The sequence below is a fragment of the Carcharhinus amblyrhynchos genome, chromosome 25 (assembly GCF_965287045.1).
Source record: "Carcharhinus amblyrhynchos chromosome 25, sCarAmb.v2.hapA, whole genome shotgun sequence".
Classification (NCBI taxonomy): Eukaryota; Metazoa; Chordata; class Chondrichthyes; order Carcharhiniformes; family Carcharhinidae; genus Carcharhinus; species Carcharhinus amblyrhynchos.
Window position 1 is genome coordinate 38,119,483 of NC_137348.1, and position 18,468 is coordinate 38,137,950.

Below are 18,468 nucleotides of genomic sequence, written 5' to 3' on the forward strand. Positions count from 1 at the left end.
AGAAAAAGGAAATGAGACAAAGCTTACCGTGCATAGGTACACAGGTAGATAGGTTTCTGATAGACAAGGGAATTAAGGTTATGGGGAGAGGGCGGGAAAGTGGAACTGATCCACTTCAGATCAGCCATAATCTTATTGAATGGCGGGGCAGGCTCGAGGGGCTAAATGGCCTACTCCTGCTCCTATTTCTTATAGAGAAGGAAAGGAGAGGGTGCAGAACGTAGTGTTACAGTCATAGCCAGGGATGTAGAGAAAGATCAACTTAATGCAAGGTAGGTCCATTCAATTAATATTTGAGCTGTGGTTCACTTTACCTTCAGATCATTATAATGGTCATTTTGCTGTATGGAAGAACTGTGTTCCTTTAAGAAAAACAGTCATGCTTTTGCTACGACCTAATGTACTGACAGGATCTACTGTTGGAAGCTCAGTTATCATGTGTCAGCGATGGGGTCCTCTATTTCCCCTTCACACTGTTTATGCACATTCTAAATACAGCAGCTCCTCTTACTGGCATGATGTGAAAATTACAGCATGCAGGGCCAGTTGAAATTTCACATACTGTAGAAATGTTTCTCAAATAGTGAAGAAGCTAATTGCCCACGAATAAGCCTGGGATTAATATTCACACGTCTATTCATCATGTACATATTACTCAATCTTTACTTTGTTTAAGTTCTCCCGACTGAATATCTCCAAGATGAGTAATAACTCCTTCCACGCTATTTGGATAATGCTCCCTCAAAGGATGTGTTTCTGTCATCGTAGCTTTGTGTTGAGGCTGTTAGTGACTGAGTGATCAATTAATCCCTGCTCTTCTAGGGTGGCACAGTGGCAGAGTGGTTAGCACTGCTACCTCACTGCGCCAGGGACCTGTGTTCGATTCCTGGCTTGGGTCACTGTGTGGAATTGACATGTTCTTCCTGTGTCTGTGCAAGTTTCCTCCCCCAGTAAAAAGTCTGACCGCGCCAGGTTTAAGTCCAGCCAATTTATTTGATAGTAAAGTTTTTTGACATTGAATTTACTATCAAATAAATCGGTTGGACTTAAACCTGGCGTTGTCAGACTTTTTACTGTGTTTACCCCAGTCCAACGCCAGCATATGACTACATCATGACTACTAACCTCCTGAAAGATGTGCTGGCTAGGTGCTAAGTTCTCCCAGAGTGTGGCAACTAGGGGATTTTCACAGTAACTTCATTGCAGTGTTAATGTAGGCCTGCTTGTGACACTAATAAATAAACTTTGAACAATGCAGTAATCCCTAAGTTTAATGCAATTTACAGGGTGAGGCCAAGCATGTTATTTCCTCTTGTTGGTTCCTTCACCATCTGCTGCAGATCCAGTCTCGCACTTATAACCTTTAGGACCCAGCCAGCCCCATCAGTGGTGCTGCTGCCAAGCCACTCTTGGCGGTGGACATTGAAATCCTCCGCCCAGGGTATATTTTGTGCCTTGCCACCCTCAGTGCTTCTTCCAAGTGTTGTTTGTTCAACGTGGAGGAATATTGATTCGTCAGCTGAAGGAGGACAGTACATGGTCCCCAGAGAGAGGTTTCCTTGCCCATGCTTAACCTGAAGCCATGAGAATTCATGGGGTCCGGAGTCAGTGCTAAAGACTCCCAGGACAACTCCCTCCTGACTGTATATCACTGTGCTGCCATCTCTGCTGGGTCCGTCCTGCTGGTGGGGCAGGACATATCCAGAAATGGTCATGGTGTGTTATCTGTAAAGTATGATTCCGTGAGAATGACTATGTCAGGCTGTTGCTTGGCTAATCTGTGAGACAGCTCTCCCAATTTTGGCGCTAGCCCACCGATGTTAGGAAGGAGGACTTGGCAGTGTCAACAGGGCTGTTTGTTTTGCCGTTATCTTTTCCGATGCCTCGGTCAATGCCAGGTGGTCTGTTCGGTTTCATTGTTACTACTGAGTGGCTTGCTGGACTATTTCAGAGGGCAGTTGAGAGTCAACCACAATTCCAGCCTCGGGTCAGTGCCTGCGTAGAGTTTGCACATTCTCCCTGTGCCTGCGTGGGTTTCCTCCGGGTGCTCTGGTTTCCTCCCACACTGCAATGATGTGCTGGTCATGTGGATTAGCTGTGCTAAATTGTCCCTTAGTGTCAGGGGACTATCAGGGTATGTATATGGGTTTATGGGGATTGGGCCTGGGTGGGATTGTTGTTGGTCCAGGCTCGATGGGTCGAATGGCCTCTTTCTGCACTTTTATGATTCTAACCCAGTGTATTTTTTTCATTAAACATTCTCGCTGCATTCTCCTGTGTATATTTTCTCTCTCTCTGCACACTCTTGCTGTTCTATTCAAGGTGACAAATATGTTGACGTCCAGAATGTGCGCAGACATGATCAAGGAATTTATTTTTGACATTCCACCAAATTGGCCACTCTACCCATTGGGACAAGTTATCATCGTGACAGCAATGCATTCATGCTTGAGGCTGACATCTCTTTTCTCTCTGCAACCGTGGCTGCTGTGACTGGGAGGGCTGCAGTGCATCACGCAGTGTCTGCCTCTAATCAGAGGTTCCACAATCAGTCCTGAGGGTTCAGCGTCCATGTCCTGCCGAGCAGAGTTTGGCGAGAGCTGTGACACCCTAGATGTGGATTCTCCGCTGCACACCTTCCCACCACCCTCTTCTCTTGCTCACTTGTAATGTGCAAATCATTACATGGGAACCATCCCTCTTAGTGATCCCACATGAAGGTGCTGCATATTCTAAAGGAGTTTATATACTCTACAGGAGTTTTTTTTATATTTTTTATATGTTCTAAACAGAATTGTGACAGTACAGAAGCAAGTCATTTGGCCTGCTGTGTCTACACCCCTCTGATGGTATCAGTACCTCTTAGGGATTGCTGTCCCTATTGTATATTGACCACTGCTGTACCCATGAAGTCCCTGGCAGAGGGAAAAGATGGGAATTCATCCTGGAAAAGTAAACTGCTACTGCTTATCAGTACGAAGGTGATCTGGCTTCAGTCGTTGTTGAAATCAACTCAATGGGACTGAGAAATGTGTCATCCGGTGGCTGTGACATTTATCATTATGAAATGCTTCAAAAGATTAGTCATGGCACGAATCGATTCCGGTCTCCCAGATTGCCTGGATCCACTACAGTTCCCCTACCATCACAACAGGTCCACAGCAGACGCCATCTCCTTGTCCCTGCACTCAGCCCTGGAACACCTAGATAACAAGTACACCTATGTCAGACTCCTATTTATCGACTACAGTCCAGCTGGAAATAGCATTATTCCCAAGAAATTCATCTCCAAACTCTATGGGCCTCAGCTCCTCCCTCTGCGACTAGATCCTGAACTTCCTAACTCACAGAACACAATCAGTAAGGATAGGCAACAACACCTCCTCCGCGATCATCCTCAACACCAGTGCCCCACAAGATTGTGTTCTCAGCTCCCTACTATACTCCTTATACACCTATGACAGCGTGGTCAAATTCCCCTCCAATTCGATTTTCAAGTTTCCTAATGACACCAACATTGTGGGTTGGATCTCAATGATGAGATGGAGTACAGAAATGGGACAGTGAACAGGTGTGACGACAATATTCTCTCCCTCAATGTCAGCAAAACGAAGGAGATAGTTATTGACTTCAGGAAGTGTAGTGGAGGGCATGCCTCTATCTACATTAATGAGGACGAAGTAGAAATGGTCGAGGCCTTCAGATTTTTAAGTGTTCAGATCACCAACAACCTGTCCTGGGCCCTCCATGCCGACACTATAATTAAGAAATCTACTTTCTCAGAAGACTAAGGAAATTTGGCATGACCACAATGACTCTCACCAACTTTTACAGATGCACCATAGAAAGCATTCTTACTGGTTGTATCACAGTTTGGTATGGCTCCTGCTCTGTCCAAGACTGCAAGAAACTACAAAGGGTCGTGAATGAAGCCCAGTCCAACACTCAAACCAGCCTCCTACCCATTGACACTGTCTACACTTCCCACTGCTTGGAAAAGCAGCCGGCATAATTAAGGACCCCATGCACCCCAGACATTCTCTCTTCCACTCTCTTCTGTCTGGAAAAAGATGCAAAAGTCTGAGAGCATGTACCAACCAACTCAATTACAGCTTCTTATTCAGTTGATCATTTTCTACACCCGAGCTATACCTTTAACACTACATTCTCCACTCTCTCCTTCTCTATGAACTGTGTGCTTTGTCTGTATAGTGTACAAGAAACAATACTTTTCACTGAATACTAATACACATGACAATAATAAATCAAACCAAATGTGGGCTGCTGATATTTAATTGTGTCACCGGGTATGCGGGAGCTCTCCGTCTCCCTGTCACCAATGGCCAGAGATTCTGAAAGCCTCTTGTCTCCATCTCCTCTGCCCTTGTGAGCTATGGGATCAGGGAAGACCCTCGTCTGGTTCTCTTCCTCTTCTCCTGCACTGAGAGAAAGAAAGGATCGAGGGGTGTGTATAATGAAATGTGTTCACCTGAGTGATGAAGTGAGGGTGACTATCACAGAGAGGCATCAAGTGGCCTAACTAAATAGCAGCAGTGGTTGGGCAGATGGAGATGTGATGGAGTGCAATGAAAGGGAAGGGGATGGGTGGACAGGAAGGTAAGTGGATGGAGGTGAGATGTGCTGAAGAAGGTTTGAGCAGGCTGGTTGAGAGTGGGATGGGGTGATGCACACGGCAGATTGTAGGCAAGGATACAAACGTACACACCTTTCCTGACCTGCATTGTATTCAGGAAATGTGGCACAAATGCTCCTTGTGCTGACCCCCTGTGCTTCTAGTCATGCCTCCGCTGCAGCACTATAGGAGTCTTTCTCCATAACGTCCTCACTCACCTAACTGGACAGCAACTGGGCCTCCTTGATCATTTGGAATTCATGGTTACAGTTCCTCCTGTCATTTCCAAACACCTCCAAGTTGCATCTTTGAATTGGCTCTTTAAATCACTTCCTGTGACTCCTCATAGAATCCCTACAGTGAAGAAGGAGGCCATGCGGCCCAACAAGACTGCACCAACAACAATCCCACTCAGGCCCTTTCCCCGTAACCCCATTCGTTTATCCTAGCTAGTCCCCTGGACACTAAGGGCCAATTTAGTATGGTCAATCCACCTAACCTGTGCATCTTTAGGCTGCTGGAGGAAACCCACGCAGGCACGGGGTGAATGTGGAAACCCCACACAGACGGTGGCCCGAGACTGGAATTGAACCCGGGTCCCTGGCGCTGTGAGGCAGCGGTGCTAACCACTGTGCCACCGTGCCACCTTGTCATCATGCCCACTCCTGCACTGTTAGACCCATACCTGTCGGTAACATGCTAATAACCAGGCTGAGTTAAAAAGCCACTGACAGAATGACTGAAATACTTTGAGGGTTTCCCATGTAAGACTGAACTTTCACCTCAACGTCTCCATCTTACTGTCAGGGCCATAACTTCAAATGGCATTTATCCAACACTCTTCCAATCTTTGCAGACATTTAAGCAAAATTTTTAAAAAATTAAAAAGGTATTTGAATTTCCAGCGACTGACTGGAAAAAATCACATGACAGAATTTAACAAGTTTTTTTAAAAAACAAGCAAACTAAAAGCAACATGAACTAAACACATTTCTTGAGGCAAATTAGACCGCAAGCTTTGGAAAAGTTTTCCCTATGACTTCCAATTGGACTATCAATCCCACAGCTTGGTGTCCACTTTATTCTGTCCCTTGGTGGATATAATCACCGGAAATGTTCTCCAGTTCTCGCCGGCGGGATCTTGCGGGTTTCCAGGCAGCAAGGGGTACATTCATCGGGGAAGTCCGGTGACAATGGTGGCACCATAAGATCAGCAAGCTCCTTCTCCCTGCCACAAAACACACCACAAAGTGGGAGAAAAATCCCCCACTTTATTCTGCCAGAGCAGCACGGTGGCACAGTGGTTAGCACCGCTGCCTCGCGACACCAGGAACTCGGGTTCATTTCTGGCCTCGGTCACTATTTGTGTGGAGTCTGCACATTCTCCCCGTGTCAGTGTGGGTTTCCTCCGGGTGCTCCAGTTTCCTCCCACAGTCCCAAGATATGTGGGTTAGGTGGATTGGCCATGCTAAATTGCCCCTTAGTGGCAGGGGGATTAGCAGGATAAATACATGGAGTTATGGGGATAGATCCTGGGTAGCAGTGCAAGTTCAATAGGCTGAATGGCCTCCTTCTGAGATTCTAAGCTTCTATGAAAATCAAGGCTGACACACCAGTGTCAGTGCTGAAGGAATGCTGTGGTTTTGGGAATGTCACCTTTCAGGTAAAAGGTTCAAAATAGCCCCTCTCAGATGGATGTTAAAGATCCCATGGCATTATTCTGAAGGAGAGCAGGTGAGTCCTCCCTGGACAAAATGCATCCCTCAACCAGCATCATAACAACAAATTATCTTGTAATAATCACATTGCTGGCTGTGGGATCTTGCTGTGCGTAAAGTGGTTGCTGTGTTCCCTATATTGACAACAATGACCGCACTTAAACAATTACTTCATTGGCTTTAAAGCACTTTTGGGGAGGCAGCCAATGGCCAGAATTCTCCGGCAGTTCATGCCGATGGGATTCTCCCATCCTGCCAGCAGCCCACCCCCGTCCACAGCTTTCCCGCCGGAATGGAGTGACATCAATGGGATTTCTCATTGAGAGCAGCAGAACCAGAGAACCCTACAGCTACCCAACAACACACCTTCTCCCGCTGACGGCAAACACGCGGGCCAGGAGGCCGGAGAATCTCGCCTCTTTTTCTTCCTGTGGCAGATTCACCGAAGCTCCCAGCTTAGGTGCAGTCTCTCCACTGTTTTACTCTCTTTAATCCTGGCTTTCTGATCGTCAGCGGGTCTCTCAGGCTTATTCTCCATTGTTTCCAGCTGGACTGAGCTCCATTAGATTGAGAAAGGGAATTTATCCAAACAGGTTTCCCCTTCAGATCAGCGCCCCAGTGTCCTGACAAACCCCAACCAATACTGCTCTTGGCACTGTCCTGTCCCCTGTTTCTGTGGGCACATACTCTGATGATAACTATGGATTAACTGTGTTAAATCAGAAGACAGTCCTGCTGTTTGCTCAACTTTATCCATTTTACCACTAGAATATTCCTTTACCTTTCAGATCAATTTCTTCATTGATTTTGTCTTAATTCCTTTCTACATTTTTTAAAAATTTATTTATTAGTGTCACAAGTAGGCTTACATTAACACTGCAATGATGCTACTGTGGGAGGAAACTGGAGCAACTGGAGAAAACCCACGCAGACATGGGGAGAACATGCAAACTCCACACAGACAGTGATCAAAGCCCAGAATCGAATCCGGGTCCTGGTGCTGTGAGGCAGCAGTGCTAATCACTGTGCCACCGTGTACTGTAATCCAATGACTGATCAGTTATTTTAAAATATTGCGCCTGAAGGATTATCTTGTTCAGAAAGTATCCAACGCATTTTGAGCGTATTCCCTCAAATCTATCAGCTGACCACAGGATTTCACTTGCTGACCTGATTATCTTTCCCATGCTGGTCTATTTACACTCTTTATATTTATTACCCCAGTGTAGCCCTGGAAAGACGATTTTCTTGTTCATTTCCTTTGCCCCCTGGCCCTGCATCCTACAAAAGGAGAATTACCTATTACTTTCAAAGCTCCTTATCATTCTCCCTGGAGATCACTCTCCTCTCCTGAAGATTGCATCTCTTCACTGCGTTCTGTTCTACAACTAATGATCGTCCCTCCAACGACACATTAACTGGCCATTATTCATACTTCAGCCTCGATGCGCGTGAGTGGACTGCCTGACAATATATGCCACTTCAGGCAAAGCCACTTTTGTTACCATCCAATACAGACAGACGCGCTTCCAGCACAGGGTGCTGTTTTGCTATCAAGAGGAGAAAAGCTGCCTCCATCTGGGTGATTGTAGTAAACTGTACCAACCAACAACCCATTCTGGTCCCCCCATGCCAACATTATAATTAAGAAAGCCCGCTAATGCCTCTACTTTCTCAGAAGACTAAGGAAATTTGGCGTGTCAGCTATGACTCTCACCAACTTCTACAGATGCACCATAGAGAGCATGCTTTCTGGATATATCACAGCTTGGAATGGCTCCAACTCTGTCCAAGACTGCAAGCCCACTCCATCACGCAAACCAGCCCCCCATTCACTGACTCTGTCTATACTTCCCACTGCCTCGGAAAAACAACCAGCATAATTTAGGACCCCAGACAAAGACAAAGACAATTAAACAAAGACCTCTTCCACCTTCTTCTGTCAGCAAAAAGATACAAAAGATCACATATCAACCAACTCAAGAACAGCTTCTTCCCTGCTGACTTTTGAATGGACCTACCTCGCACTAATTTGATCTTTGTCAACACACTAGCCATGACTGTAACGCTACATCCTTTCCTTCTCTGTGAATGGTATGCCTTGTCTGTATAGTGTGTAAGAAGCAATGCTTTACACTATATACTAATACATGTGACAATAATAAATCAAATCAAATACAAATTAAATGAAATCAAGCTGTGCCTTAATCAGATTAAATGGTGGTGATGACTGGGATTCAACCCCAAGGTAAAGTCTAGAGCAATAAATGGCAATTTAGCCCACAAGTGAATGTCAGAGATAGTATTATGTTTGCCTCTGTAGACTAAGGGGCATAAAGAATCACAAGGTAGGTGAGAATATTTCAATATTGGGAGCTCTCTATTGAAGGTGTGCTCTCATTCACAGTCCTGCCGAACAGGGTCCCCATACTGGGCGGAGCTAATAGCTCAAAGGTCACCTGACCTGTACTTTTAAAGAGGCAGTCCACGCCCCAAACCCCAACATACAACACATCACATGTATCTGCTTATCTCCTCCTGAACCTCTAAATTTAATCAACATTCATAATCTCCCCAAAATGGCAAACATCCTTCTCAATATATTCGCAGCAGCCTAGTTTGCTTAGCAATGGGTCTCGGAGTCAGAAGGCTCGGTGTACAAGCCCCACTCCAGAGTCTTAAAACATAATGGGTACGGATTTTCAGGCCCTTCCCCGTGGAATGTTTCCAGCAGTGGAGGTGGCACGCCATTGACTGGACATAGGATTTTCCAGACCCACCAACAAAGAACAACACAGCACAGGAAACAGGCCCTTCGGCGCAACGAGCCCGCGCCGCCATTTCAACATTGTGAGTCCCCTCTTCCACCCATGACCCTTGTCTATGCTTATGGCACTCCACATTGGAAAGCAGGATGTCTCTGGGATTACTGCACCCTTCGATTCTGGGGAACCTACCACAGAAATAGAGGCGGGGGGGGGGGGGTGGTCGCCATTAGCCTGACCGGAAGATCATGCTGGCGAGAAGTGTTGGAAAATCCAACCCAATAGATCTGAAATTCAAACTCTCCCAGTGTATACTGAACGTAATCTTAGGCTGCACTAAGCTCTAAATCACAGGTGAAGTAGCAACAAAATGAATAGTGTTCAAGCGGAATGAGCTCCTTTATCACAGCTAATGAGTCTGATAACGGAGCCCATTTAAATGGAGGTGACTAGTAATTTGACAGAACAATTTCATCAATCCTGTGACATTCAACTCTATATATATGCTGGAGAGGAGTTGGGGTGAAATATATTTCTTGCAGGGACCTGCGGCAAGAAAGATCGTATTAGAAATTCTCACTGGCCTCTTCAAACGTTGGATCAGTTTTTGCACGGAGTCTGCACATTCTCCCTGTGTCTGCATGGGTTTCCTCCGGGTGCTCCGGTTTCCTCCCACAGTCCAAAAGACATGCTGATTAGGTGCACTGGCCATGTTAAATTCTGTCCGTGTACCCGAACAGGCTCCGGAGTGTGGCGACTAGGGGATTTTCACAGCAACTCCATTACAATGTTAATGTAAGCTTACTAGTCACACTAATAAATAAACTTCGAACTTTTAGCTTTACTTATCCCTCAACTGAGATAACTGAAACAGATTAACAGATCATTAATTCAGTATTCTTTGTGGGATCTTGCTGTGCACAAATTGGCACACTCCTCCCTATTCCCCAAACACAATGAACCTTCCCCTCCACAGACATGGAACCCCCCCCCCACCGCCTCAACCCGCAGAGACCCCACTGGTCATGGAACCCGTCCCTGCCACGGACACAGAATCCTCCCCCACCCAGGAATCCTCCCCTGCACTGCCCCCTGGACGTGCTGGCACAGGACACTGCCAGAGCTCTGGTCTCCCTTAGGGGGTTGTGCTTACTTATGCGCCCCCCCCCGCCCACCCCCCACAGGTCCTGTTGACTACTTCTCTGTTCATCAGGACCAGTTGTAAACCCCGCTGATGTGACATCACACTGGTGAGGGGAGGGGAGGGGAGGGGGCGGGGAAGTGGGGGGGGGGGGGGGTGTCTCATTCCACTATCTTCTGCTGAGCAAATATGAGGGACTGCAATGCCCGAGTGGAGCTCCATGATCACAGCAGGCGATGCTTCACACATTGTGGTATAAACACTTATCTTCAGAGATGGAAAGCTTCCACCATATAGTATAGGCCTCTCCTCAGGGCTATACTTGCATTAACTCTCACTGAAACGGTTAATCAATGTTTGTGAACTTTTGAGGTTGATATATAGGAACGGAGAAAGAATGTTCTTCATTTTATCGTGAAAATCAACTCTGTTATTGAAGAAATTTGTTAGTGTCACAAATAGGTTTACATTAACACTGCAATGAAGTTATTGTGAAGATCCCCTAGTCACCATAATCCGGCGCCTGTTCGGGTACACGGAGGGAAAATTTATCATGGCCAATGCACCCAACCAGCACGTCTTTCGGACTGTAGGAGGAAACCCACGCAGACACAGGGAGAATGTACAGACTCCGCACAGACAGTGACCCAAGCCGAGAATCGAACCCAGGTCCTTGGCATTGTGAGGCACCAGTGCTAACCACTGTGCCACCATGCCAAACATAGGGAGGTAAGAGAGAGAAGCTAAGAACTGGGAGCAGTGACAAGACATTCAGAAGCCCTGAAAGGTCAGCAACGCGCAGAGAGAGGCCCTGTAGGTTTAGTAGACAGAGGGATCAGCTATGAGCAGAGAGAGGGCTGATTGGCTTAGCTATGATCAGAGGATCTGTGCAGCAAACCGCAGATGCAGAGAGAATTTTGCAATTTCTCTCCAGCTCCCTTCATCACAAACATTTCATTCATTCAATGTTTTTTTAATTCATCATCAGAATCAAAAATTCTCTGGCCGGAATTCTCCTGTCCTGCCCACTATGGGAATCGGAGCAGGCAGAGGGCAGACCCATGAAAAGGTCCATTGACCTGGACGGGTTCCTCCGGTTTTGAGGCGAGCATGGCTGGAGAATCGAGCTCTATGTTTTTCTCTTTGCTTCCAATTTCCACCACGCCATACACCAATCATATGATAAAAGGGGTAGGTGGGCAGCACAATGGCCACATTGGCCCGTGAATGACATTGGCACAGTTACCAGGAGGTCTGCGACTTCTCAGTTTGGACAGCAGTTTTTCCTTTGTCTTTCCCCAAGAATGCACCTTCCGTGGATGCCACGCCTCATCCTGACAACCCACAGCAATGGAACACTTACCGTTTGGAGAATATAGTGCCAGCCTGTAACTTACCATCAAGTAGTACTGACACAGCTCAACTCCACTGGCCCAAGACCAACTCAATACACAACTGTTCTCCCTCAGCCACAGTAAGCTCTTTCACTGGCCACCCTCAATCACTACTGTAAAGAACGTCCCAACACATTCAGGGCATTTTTTGAAAAATTAAGATGTTTATTAAAAACACAAACTGCAAGTAGAGGCTACACCGAAATATAGAAAGTGTGACGCTGAATAAGGTGTATCACATTTAGATTCCAGCCTGCGATAGACTGGTACCTGTTCATAGATAACACTTTCTACATGGTCACTGGTTACTCTGTCAATGCCACTTGCTCTCTGGATCTGTTAGCAAGTCCTCTGCAGAAGAACTCAATTACACGCCACAATCACAGGCCCTTCCTTCCATCCCCTCAAGTCAGGGTAGATTGCATAGTGAAATGGCTGCGTGGACTGGGATTGTGTTATTTGACCTGGATTCAGAAAAGTCAAGTAAATTTCACAAAGGATAGGTACTTGTACAAAGTTCTGGACCTTACTGAACACTTGTCAGCGCGTTGACAACACGAGGAGGTCTTGTGGTAGGTACAGTGGTAGCGCCCCCTACCTCTCAATCAGAAGCTCCGGGTTCAAGCCTGACATCAGGATGTTCTGGCCACAGAAGGAACTTTTATAATGGGTTGGTAATTAGTTCAGGGAACCTCCCACTGCTTCCTAAAGGGAATAATGATGTAGGTGTGAAGGTAGACTAAAACTAAAATTGAGTACCTAGTCACTTTTCTTTTCATTCATGGGACATGGGCTTTGCTGGCTGGCCAGCGTTTATTGTAAGAAGTCTCCCAACACCAGGTTAGAGTCCAACCAGTTTATTTGATAGTAATCCCACAAGCTTTTGGAAACGGTGTTCGTCAGGTATGTGCAAGGTTCTGATCAGAGAAGGACATATAAAGTCACACACAGTTTACAGAATACTGATTAGAATGTGAGTCTTTACAGCGAACCTGCTGTTCAAGTCTTATAGATGCAGACAATGTGAATGGAGATAGCTATCTTGCATTCTAATCGGTATTCTGTAAACTGTGTGTGTCGTTATATGCCTTTCTCTGAGCAGAACTTTGCACCCACCTGACGAAGGCACACCGTTTCCGAAAGCTTGTGGGTTTACTATCAAATAAACTTGTTGGACTCTAACCTGGTGTTGTGAGACTTCTTACTGTGTTTACCCCAGTCCAACGCCGGCATCTCCACATCAGCATTTATTGCCCATCCCGAGTTGTCCTTAAATTAAATGGCTCCTAGGCCATTTCAAAAGGGCAAATGAGACTCAACAACATTGTTGTGGTTCTAGAGTCACATGTAGGCCAGATCAGTTAAGGACGGCAGATTTCCTTTCCTAAAGTGAACCAGATGGGTTTTTCCGACAATCGATAATGGTTTCATGGTCAGAAATAGATTCTTAATCCCAGATGCTTTTACTGAATTCAAATTCCACCATCTGCCGTGGTGGGATTTGAATCTGCGTCTCCAGAACATTCACTGAGTTTCTGGATTAATAGTCTAGCGATAATACTACCAGGCCATCGCCTCCGCTTCGACACAGCATTATGAGAGTGGTTAGGCTTTTGCCTTCTGTTCTATAAGTTTGGGTTTTTTTTGCCTTCTGTTGTGGGCTAGCTCAGTCACATGTGGTACTTCCACCTTTTATGTCCCCTTTGAGATTCAGGTGGGTCATAAGCAACCTAGAAAGGCAGGTTAATAGAGAAAGGAGCCATATTCCTGAGAATGGGGAAGTCCTTCTGCACAGGGCTTCCAGCAGCACTGATACCTTGCAGGACAAATAGGTGGACACACCATTAGGTCACTTCAACCGGGGCCCATCTCGTTGATCACATGCGCCACGTCATTTCCTTTTAAGACAGGGAAAAGTAGCAAACAGGGACGCCAATCTACATTGGCCCCAAGACTGGTTGCTCGTAGCCATCGTCATGTCAAAATAAAAAGTTCTACAATCATGGCGTGTTTGTTACAGCTGATCTCACTGTCACACAAGTGGCTCGGGTCTTTTGACCAGCAACATCTGCACACAAGTACAGCACACTGCAAGTGACAAAGGACCTTTCAAAGAAATCTATTCAACTCTCTTTATCTTTTGCTAATAATATTATTACAGATGAAATAGGAAATGAAAAGCTTTCAAAGCAGTTCAGTCGCACAAAATTACTACAAAGCATGTTGGAGTCAAGGCCGGTACTTGTGTCGTGAGATGGTTTTGGACGTTACATCATCATCTCTCTGCTTATGGATTCCATTTAGATTCCCTTTGCTTAGGGTTAGGTGAGCTCTGTGCGTTTTGCCGGGAGATTGTTCTTTCGGAATTCCTGGCTGGGTTCTGGACCTCCTGAGCCGTCCAACCGGTTCACAAACAGCTTTGGTTGGCAGAGGAGTGGTCGGCTGGCTTATCCGGGCAGGAAAATAAAGGCATCTGTAAAAACAGTAGACCCGAAAGGGAGAGTTGAATATTTAGCACCACTTTTACATTCAAAGTGCCTGCAATTTTCACATCCAACCATTTACTCCACTGCAGTCCACAGGACTATGTTCTATGACTCACGTTTACAGAATAATCGAATCGCGCACTCTCAAGACTTCTTGCAGGCTTCCCCCAGCACACCGTCTATCTCTGTTACTCTAGTTCTACGCTTCTAAAACATTGAATACAGGAGTTGGGACGTCTTGTTGAAGTTGTACAAGACATTGGTAAGGTGACACTTGGAATACTGTTTGCAGTTCTGGTCACCCTATTATAGAAAGGGTATTATTAAACTAGAACGAGAGCAGAAAGCATTTGCTAGAATGCTCCTGGGACTTGATGGTTTGAGTTATACAAGGAGAAGCTGGAGAGACTGGGACTTTTTTTCCCTCGAGCATAGGAGGATTAAGAGTGATTTTATAGAGGTCTATAAAATAACGAGGGGCATAGCTCATCTAGATAGTCAACATCTTTTCCCACAGTTAGGGGAGTTTAAAACTAGAGGGCATAGGTTTAAGGGGAGAGATACAAAAGGATCCAGAGGGGCAATTTCTCTCTTTTACAAAGCAAAACTCTGAAACAATCCAATATAAGGGGAGGCGATGGCCTTGTGGTATTATCACTAGACTATTAATCCATAAACTCAGCATATGGTCTGGGGACCAGGGTTCAAATCCCGCCGTTGCGAGTGGTGGAACTTGAACACACAAAAAAAAATCTAGAATTAAGAATCTACCGATGACCACAAAACCATTGTCGATTGGCAGAAAAACCCATCCGGTTCACTAATGTCCTTTCGGGAAGGAAATCTGCCGTCTTTACCTGGTCTGGCCTACATGTGACTCCAGAGCCACAGCAATATGGTTGACTCTCAATTGCCTTCTGACCAAGGGCAACAAGCGATGGGCAATAAATTCTGGCCAGCCAGTGACGCCCAGGCCCCACGAATGAATATATTAAAAAATTACCGTTTAGGGATTGGTGCAATAAGTAACAGCGTACCTGGTTGTATTTACATATTCATCCTTGGCGGTCTTCTTCATTATTGGCTTACTTTCGCATTTCCCTTCGCTCGTGATGGCGCTGACCGTGCAGGTATACTCGGTGTTTGCAGTCAGGCGCCTTGCTGTGAAGGAGCGATCGGGCCCCAGGTACACCACCTTCCCATTCACGCAGAGTTCAAAGTTGAACAGGCGTCCCAGGGGCACCTCCGGCACGTCCCAGGTGATGAACATCTCGTTGCGGCCCAGCACGTTGAGGGTCAGCTTACTCGGGGCGTGGTTGCCGGGGTCGGCCGTGCTCGCCGCGAGGGAGGACTTCTCGCCCTTCCCCTTGCTCGTGCAGGCGCAGACGTGGAAGCGGTAGGATCTGGAGGGGGTCAGGCCGCTGACTATGCAGCTGCGTGCCATGGTGGACTCAATCACGGTGTCACCCCTGTACACCGTGTAACATTTAATAACACCATTGGGCTCCGATGGCGGGGCCCACGCCAGCTTCAGCTGGGTTGGCGTGCAGCCGATCACTCGGAAGTCAAGTGGGCAGCTTGGCACCGACTCTTCGACAGTCACCGTGGTAACATCACTGTAGAGCCCGTCATCCCCCTCGGTGCAAACATGGAGCCTGAAAGCGTATTCTTTGCATAGTTTGACGTCGGTTAGAAGATAGCAGCACTCCGGACCCTCGTACAGTCGTTGATCACCATCGAACAAACTAAAATACAGACCAAAGGACAACTAGACTCAGAGCAACCACTATTTCATATTTAACATCAAGGATTAGATCAGAATCTAACCCTCACACCTCCTCCCTTCTCCCATCAGAAGTATCTACGAGCTTACACCATGGCAGTAGAGAATCTTTGGAACACTTTACATTTCCATTCATCGAATCCCAACAGTGCAGGAAGTGACCATTCGGCCCACAGAGTCTGCGCTAACTCTCTGACAGAGTATCTTATGCCTGACATCTCCCCCTGCCTTAGCCCCTAACCCCACACTTTTCCCATGGCTAATCCACCTAACCTGCACGCCTGTCCTGACTTTAGATTTCAACCGTCCAACTCCCTCCGACAACTGTTCAGGTCTGTGAAGCATCTTCAGATATGATATTACATTTCCCACCCCCCGACTACAATTCAGACATCCTACATTGGCTGGGAAGCACTTTGGGAGAAGTGGTGAAAGGCGCTTTTAAAATGCAAGTTCCATCCTTTTTGATCTTTCTAAACTCTATACTCAACTTGACTGGTCACTGATTTCAAAACCTTTGCAAAGGAGAGCAAGAATAACTGGGAAAGTTAATTCTTTGGGTGTTTGGTGAAATTATAACACTTCTACTGAGCTCAGAGTAGAACACTATCAACACTTCAAATTTGATATAATTCACTAGGTAACGGTTAGAAAGAACAACTCACACATCAAGATGCAAGAGCTTCCCCCACTCAACTTTTTATTTCTACCCCACTTAAGTATCCCAGGGCTTCCAATTCAGTTACAATCAGCTAATAATTTTATTCCGATACATTATTAAACTAGGTTTTGCTGAAAAAAGGTGTTTTTAATCAAAGCTTTTCATCAGCCACTCATCAGGGCAATCACAAGAAGACCAATGAAGGGAAGACAAGTACTTTATACTGTGTGAAAAGGAAGTGCTGATTGGTTGACAAGCACTCTGATTGGTAAAGATGTTGCCATGGAGAATGCACCAGTTGACGGGAACTGGCAGTTAATTGCCAAGCATTGTTTGAAATTAAAAAATGCACTCTGATTAGTAGAGGTGTTGCCATGGAGAATGCACCAGTTCATGCAGACTGACAGTTAATTGCCAAGCATTGTTTCACATTTGAAGCTTGAATTTGACTGGTCAAGATATTGCTAAGTTTATGGTTGAAAGTCAGATAGAAGAGGGCAAATTTGATTGAGTTTTTTTGAAGGGGTAACCAAGAAGGTAGATGAGGGCAGTCAGTTGATGTTGTCTACATGGACTGTAGCAAGGCACCTCATGGTAGGTTGTTACATAAGGTTAGATCACATGGGATCCAGGGTGAGGTAGCCAAATGGATACAAAATTGGCTTGATGACAGAAGACAGAGGGTGGTTGCAAAGAGTTATTTTTCAAACTGGAGGCCTGTGACCAATGATGTGCCTCAGGGATTGGTGCTGGGTCCACTGTTATTTGTCATTTATGTTAAGATTTGGATGAGAATTTAGGCAGCATGGTTAGTAAGTTTGCAAATGACACCAAGATTGGTAGCATAGTGGAAAATGAAGAATGTTATCTAGGATTGCAGTGGGATCTTGATCAATTTGGCCAGTGGGCTGACAAATGGCAGGTGGAGTTTAATTTAGATAAATGTGAGGTGATGCATTCTGGTAGATTGAACCAAGATAGGACTTACTCAGTTAATGGTAGGGCATTGAGAGCTATAGTAAAAAGTAGAAGTAAGGTTTATTTATTAGTCACAAGTAGACTTACATTCACACTGCAATGAAGTTACTGTGTAAGTCGCCACACTTACACAGTCACCAGCACCTGTTTGGGTACACTGAGGGAGAATTTAGCATGGCCAATGCACCTAACCAGCACATCTTTGGACTGTGGGAGGAAACCAGAGCACCCGGAGGAAACCCACCAGAGATCTAGAGGTACAGGCTCATAGCTCTTTGAAAGTGGAGTCACAGGTGGACAGAATGGTGAAGGAAGTATTCAGCATGCCTGGTTTCATTGGTTAGAACACTGAATGCAGGAATTGGGATGTCTTGTTGAAATTGCACAAGACATTGATAAGGCCACACTTGGAATACTGTGTACAGTTCTGGTTACCCTATTGATAATATTAAACTAGAAAGAGTGCAGAAGAGATTTACTAGGATGCTAAAGGATGGTTTGAGTTATGGACAGAGACAGGATAGACTGGGATTTTTTTCCCTGTAGCGTAGAAGGCTTAGGGGTGATCTTACAGAGATCTATAATGAGGTGGATAGTCAATATATTTTCCCAAAGTTAAGGGAGTCTAAAACTAGAGGGTTTAAGGTGAGAGGGGAGAGATACAAAAGGGTCCAGAGGGGCAATTTTTTCACCCAGAGGGTGGCGAATGTCTGGAATAAGCTGCCAGAGGTGGTAGTAGAGGTGGGTACAATTTTGTCATTTTAAAAGCGTTTAGACAGTTACTTGGATAAGATGGGTATAGAGGGATACCGGCCCAACATGGGTAATTGGGACTAGCTCAGAGGTTCAAAAAAGAAACAGGACAGCATAGACAAGTTGGGCTGAGGGGCCTGTGTCCATGCTGTAAAC

At 45.8% G+C, this 18,468-nt stretch overlaps 1 protein-coding gene across 1 annotated transcript in view; it reads right to left on the minus strand.

The window, feature by feature from the left end:
• Positions 1-1,806: 1,806 nt before the first annotated feature.
• The window catches only part of LOC145358122 (uncharacterized), a 78,351-nt gene continuing 61,689 nt past the window's right edge, over positions 1,807-18,468 (minus strand). The window contains exons 8-11 of the mRNA XM_080211797.1: positions 15,175-15,882; positions 5,742-5,861; positions 4,272-4,441; positions 1,807-1,937 (exon numbers count right to left, since the gene is read on the minus strand). Of these exons, the coding sequence (XP_080067923.1) occupies positions 1,807-1,937; positions 4,272-4,441; positions 5,742-5,861; positions 15,175-15,882 (1,129 nt within the window). The remainder of the gene's footprint in view (positions 1,938-4,271; positions 4,442-5,741; positions 5,862-15,174; positions 15,883-18,468) is intronic.